The sequence below is a fragment of the Leishmania infantum genome, chromosome 17 (genome assembly GCF_000002875.2).
Source record: "Leishmania infantum JPCM5 genome chromosome 17".
Classification (NCBI taxonomy): Eukaryota; Euglenozoa; class Kinetoplastea; order Trypanosomatida; family Trypanosomatidae; genus Leishmania; species Leishmania infantum.
In genome coordinates this window covers 45,083-51,018 of record NC_009401.2, presented here as the reverse complement: position 1 = coordinate 51,018, position 5,936 = coordinate 45,083, and the positions used below count along the sequence as shown (strand labels likewise).

Sequence of the window (5,936 nt, the reverse complement as noted above, 5' to 3'; positions counted from 1 at the left end):
TGCGAGTGCGTGTGGGTGTGTGCCTTGTGTGCGTCTCCGTCGCGTCGAATCTCTCTGCGGTCTGGGCCTGTCTTCCCCCCCCCCCCCCGTGCCGTGTCTCGCGTACGTGTGCCACCCGCCCTCGTCTGCCCGGCCTTTTCCACCCTTTTCTGTGCCCTGCTTCTCGCCTCGCTCAGAGTTGGCCACGTCTCCCTCTCGCGTCGACGAGACCCGCTGCGCCGCCCCTCCCTTTGTTTCCTGCTGATGGTGTGCTCGACAGTGGTCGCCACCACACGTCGGGGCACCGGCTGCGTGGGCGTGAGTGATGGCGTGAGCTGCCGGGTACACAAACGCACGCTCGAGGCGTTGCGGGTGTCTGCGTGGCGGTGCGGTTTGCGGTTGGTGGCCCTTGCTGTGCTCGCGGTGGTGGCAGCATCCCTCTGCACTGCACCGGCTGCATGGGCTGCCGACAGCAGCGGCAAGGACCCCGAAAAAAACCCAGTCTACCTACTGAACGCTACGTATTCCCTCGACCCATTCATGGCGGACGATGCGAAGGCGTTGTGGCTGGGCATCGACTCCGCGCTGCACGCTTCTGGTTACAAGACTGCTAACGGACGGCCGGTCGAGATCGTGAACCCGGATCCAAGTATCAAGAAGTCCGACATCATTGCCGTCGTGCAGAAGGCGCTCGAGAAGTACCCGACGCTTCTTGGTGTTATTGGGCCCTTTATGGACCCGTTGATGTCGACTGTCATGAAAAGTGACGCGTTGAAGGGCAAGGACTTGATATTTATGGCTCCTTTCACCGGGTCGAATGCGGTGCGCATGTGGGACAACGACGTGTACTTCACGCGTGGCGATCCGTGGACAGAGATGACGATCATACTGACGCACATGCTGAAAAGGATTCGCGCTCGCCGCACTGCGTTCATGTATCTGACGGGTGCGCAGTTCGGCGACTCCGAGTACAAGATGGTAGTGTCGGTTCTCTCCTCCTTTTCGCTCGACCCGCCGGCTGTGTACTCCGCGCCGTACTCGACGAAGAACACTGCTGTGAACAAAAAGACCTTCGACGCGATGGCGGACACGCGCCCGCAGGTGATCATAGTCTGGGGGATTCCGGGTGAGCAGGTTGTGAAGTTCCTGCAGGCGGTGCTGACGGACCCGCGTACGTCGTCGGCGTACATCATGACCTGCTTCCCGCTGCAGCGGATAGTATTCCGGGTGTACTACGATCTTGCGATGGCTGGGAAGCTGACGCCTGTAGACGGGCAGATCATGTCGAGCGCAACCTCACTTCCGATCTCTCATATAGAAATTGAACATGTGAGACTATTCCGTACCGAGATGGGGGAGTACATGAAGAAGACCGGCCGCGTGGACGCGAGCCTGTGGGCCGACGAGGCGAAGGCTGTGCAGAAGTACGGCCCCCGAGGGCGTGAGGCGTCGTCGTCGGACTCTGCTGCATACGCGGACAAGTTCTACAACGAGCATCCAAGCACTGGGCAGCTGATGATTGCTGGGTGGCTTTCTGGAAAGCTGATTGATCAGACGCTGCATGAGCCGCTGTGGACCATCGATCGGAAGACGTACAAGGCTGGGCTCTTTGATCAGACCCGGTATGTGATTGGCGGAGATATTGTTCTTGGTGACTACGGTGGCCCGTGCACCCCCATCGCCGAGTTTCTGGGCGCCGTGTGCTACTGTAACCAGGGCGGGCGTGCCTCTATTCTCCAAGGCCTGAAAAAAGCCGCGTGGGAGCTCTTGCCGGATGCTATCTTCCACTACGCGCAGTCTGCCTGCTATCTGAACAAGATCGTACTCTCAAAGCCGCTGAATGTCGTGACGCTGAACGTCTCCGACCTCCCGAAGCTGAGGAAAGCTGCTGCGGATATGGCCAAGGTGATCCCACTTGCCATCAGCGAAGAACGCCTGGACTTTTCAGCTTTTAACCCGGCGACGCTGAATGCGACGCAGACGACAGCGCAGGGTGTGCTTGACTGGGAGTTCTTGAACTACTCCGTCGATGTGGTCACCGGCCCGCTGCTTCGAAGCATTGACTTGAGTGGACTGCTGGTGATCTCTCCTGTGTTTAACCGGCCGAACGTGTTGGTGGAGAAGGAGAACTACCTGTTCCTGATGCCGACGCTGGAGCAGGAGATGTACGTCATGTATTCGGAGCTGTCATCTGTGAGGGCCCTGACGTCGATCGGCGAAGATGTGAACCTTGTGCTTCACGAGTACACAAGCGCGAACGTGAAGGACATCTCTGCAGTAGCGCTGCGGACGGCCGCAACGTTCAACGCTCCCGACCCAACCGTCAAGGCCGTCTCGTCGGGGACGTCGTTGAAGTCATCGCTCGAACCGAGTATGATCAACTATGTTCTTGGGATCACGGACGACGATGTGGATGCGATCGCCGCCTTCCTCTCCACGCACCCATTGGCGATCGTGGTAATTTCGTTTGGGGACCTGGCTCACGAATACGAGCTTCTCACCGATACCTTCGCCAAGCTTCCCAACGCTGAGCAGGCGCGCCTGCTCACGTTCACTAACCTGCCGCTCTGGAGCGACATGTCCCCGAGTTCCCTCGAGAGCTATCCGCTGCTGAAGCTGTTCAACGCCATTTTTCCGAAGCCCGCGGACCACACACCGTCTCTGCTGCGAGACCTCTTATCCATCGTCTTTATCCACGTTGTGGCCTACGGGGATGGCGGATTTGAGAAGCCGACCTCACTCCAGGAGAGCGCCTATAAAAAAGGCGTCATCAACGCGTACAGCGTGACCCTGGGCCGCTTTACGTGGAACTGCACAAACACCACTAGTGGTCTTGAGTGCTTGTACAGAAACTACGGCGCGCAGGGCATCGTGATGCTTTCCGTCCAGCGGATGCTGGACCCGACGGTGCCGCAGGTTTCTTCTCCCAGTACGCCGACGATGGAGTATCGGCCGCGCCAAAAGGCGGATAAGATGACGTCCGCGCAGCGAAACGGCCTGATTGCTGGACTCGTTATGTTCACTATCATCTTGCTTACGGCTGCTCCCCTGATACTGTACTGGTGCACGGAAGGCCGCGACAACGACGCCGCGCCGAAGGACGGTGACGAGCCGGTGACGCTGCTCTTCACGGACATCGAGAGCAGCACTGCGCTGTGGGCCGCGCTGCCGCAGCTGATGGCTGACGCGATTGCTGCGCACCACCGTGTGATCCGGCAGCTGGTGAAGAAGTACGGGTGCTACGAGGTGAAGACGATCGGCGACTCGTTCATGATCGCGTGCAGGAGCGCGCACAGCGCTGTGAGCCTTGCGTGCGAGATCCAGACGAAGCTGCTGAAGCACGACTGGGGTACGGAGGCGCTGGACCGCGCGTACCGCGAGTTCGAGCTTGCGCGCGTGGACACGTTGGACGACTACGAGCCGCCGACTGCGCGGCTGAGCGAGGAGGAGTACGCTGCGCTGTGGTGCGGGCTGCGCGTGCGCGTGGGGATCCACACGGGGCTGACCGACATCCGGTACGACGAGGTGACGAGGGGGTACGACTACTACGGCGACACGTCGAACATGGCTGCGCGCACGGAGGCTGTTGCGAATGGCGGGCAGGCTGTCGCGACGGAGGCGGCGTGGTGGGCGCTGTCGAACGACGAGCGCGCGGGTATTGCGCACACTGCGATGGGACCGCAGGGGCTGCGCGGTGTGCCGTTCGCCGTGGAGATGTTCCAGCTGAACGCTGTGCCTGGCCGCCGCCACGCTGCGCTGCGCACTGAGATCGAGGCGATCCTGCCGGATGATACAGCGACGGACACGGCCTCGAGCGCTGCAGGCGCGCTGCTGTCGTCTGTGGGCACGATAAATGGCCCTGCTGCTGGCATTGCCTTCGTGTTGGCGAGCTGCTTTGCGCCGTACCCCGTTGCGCAGCGCGTGCGAGAGCTGCAGCCGCTGCTGAGCAAGTGGGGCGTTGGTGCGCCGCCGCGGAGTCGTCTTGTGAGCGAGGAGGACTACTGCCAGGGGCTGATGAACCGTCTTGCGATTCGGATTGCGACGGTGTCGCAGGCCCGCCAGCGGATGGGCAGTAACGAGACTGGAGTTTCAGGAGATTTGCAGAACATTATCTCAAGTGGAGTGCTGAACCCGTTGCTGGGTGAGGGCAGCTTTATCTCAGACGGTGCGAGGGCACGGCATTCGGGGCTGACGGCGGTGCCGCCCTCTGCTGAACCGTCTGCGATGCGCGAGTCACGTCTCTGGAGGAGGTCGACGATGAATGGGCTAACACTCTCAAGGGGTCCATCGAGTAGGAAGGAAAGCTTGAGTGTTAATACCGCGGGGTTCCATGACGACGTGGTGCCTTTCACCGCACAGGCATCACGGCGGCTCTCAGAGGAGCACAATTCGCGGAGTGCGAGCATCTCTTGCGAGGTTGTCGTTGTGCGGATGCCCATGAAGCTCGGGCGCCGCCGCCGCCCAAGTTTGCTGGAGCCGTTGGCGGAGGACGTGGCCGACGAGGCGTAGTCTGGGGGAGCGGGAGCTCATCTTGGAGAGGTGTGTCGGTGGCGGCGGACTTTGTTTTGTTTTGCATCACGTCTCTATGCTGTGCTCGCTCAGTGGCGGGGCTCAGTGAATGACTGCTGTGACAGATGCCGTCTGCTTGCCGCTTGCATGTGTGTCTGTGTGTGCGCGAACGCGAAGACAGCGCCGCGAGGGCGGCGTGCGCAAGAGCAGTGGGATCTTCCTGGGGACGTGCCACAGTGCGTTCAGGAGGATGACGGCTGCGCACAGCATGATGCAAGCAGAATGATGTGTGTGCTTAGTGCAAGGCGTGCACATTCTGACTCCGTCACTCACCCCCTCCCCTCCACAGACGCCCCCCTCCCTCAGCCTTTTCGGAGATGTGCGACGCGGGAGAGGGAGAGGAAACGTGTGTGCGACAGCGCGTTCACCTGTGCCTCGGCTGAGAATGGCACCACCGCCTCTCCCTCTGTGCGGGAGGGGTATCGGCATACATCACCACGGCCACACCTACTCCTTTTTCGTTCTCTGTCCGTATCTCTTTCATGGAGCTTTTTCGGGTTGACGGCGTGCGTTGTAGTCGTGTTGACGGACCTCGCTCACCGTAGCGGCGTATTAGGGACGGTGGGTTTCTTGTCTCGCTTGTCGTGCTGCTGCGTTCCGTCGATCGTTCTCTCTCTGTGTTGGTTTGATGGCCGATCCTTCGTCGATGTGGTTCTGCGTTTTTTTTTTCGCTCTCTTACTCGCTTGCTGTGTGATGCTTTCCTGCCGTCTTATTGTCCCGATGCACACGGGTGTGCCACGAGGCGGCTTCGAAAGCAGGTATATATATTTTTTTATTAGCTTGTGCGTGTCTTTACACGTGTGGTACACCAGTGGATGCCATTGGTTCTTCGGAGCGGCGCGGCTTTTTGTGTGTGTTGCCCTCGATGGTGTTCTTTATGCTGTGTGTGAACCAGACAAAGGACTTGCGCGAGGGGGAGAGCTGAGTCCATGCGAGAGGACGCGAGCGATGTGACGAGGTCCGTTGGCGCTGGTTGACAGGGAGAGGCTTGCATGTGTGGATGTGTCTCTGGCGAGTTGTGCCCACGCACGCTCACACACTGCCTCGGCAAAGAAATCTACTCTGCGCATGAGCGACTCGCAAATTTATATGCGTATGTGTAGTAACGGAATGATGCACCCACTCCCTGCTGTTGCGCGCTACTGTTTCTTTTTTTTTTCAGGTCACTCGGAGAACTTCTCCGGTTTTCCTCTCCACACATTCTGCTGTTTCTGTTTCGCAGAGGAGGGTGACGGGTATAAGCGAACGGTCTTTACATTTTCACACCCTCCCCTCTCTCCCTGTTTTCCTGGTTTGTGCTTTTTGTGTTTCCTGGTTCGAGTATACACTTTTGGACGCGGATGTGTGTGTGTGTGCGCGTGTGCTGGCGACACGTAAGGCTAGTGCC

At 59.5% G+C, this 5,936-nt stretch overlaps 1 protein-coding gene across 1 annotated transcript; it reads left to right on the top strand.

Annotated features, from left to right (window-relative positions):
- Positions 1-519: 519 nt before the first annotated feature.
- LINJ_17_0130 (putative receptor-type adenylate cyclase) lies at positions 520-4,488 on the top strand (the record flags this gene model as incomplete). Its single annotated transcript, XM_001464641.1, has 1 exon — positions 520-4,488. The coding sequence occupies one exon, from the start codon at positions 520-522 to the stop codon at positions 4,486-4,488; it is 3,969 nt and encodes a 1,322-aa protein (XP_001464678.1).
- Between the last annotated feature and the right edge of the window lie 1,448 nt (positions 4,489-5,936).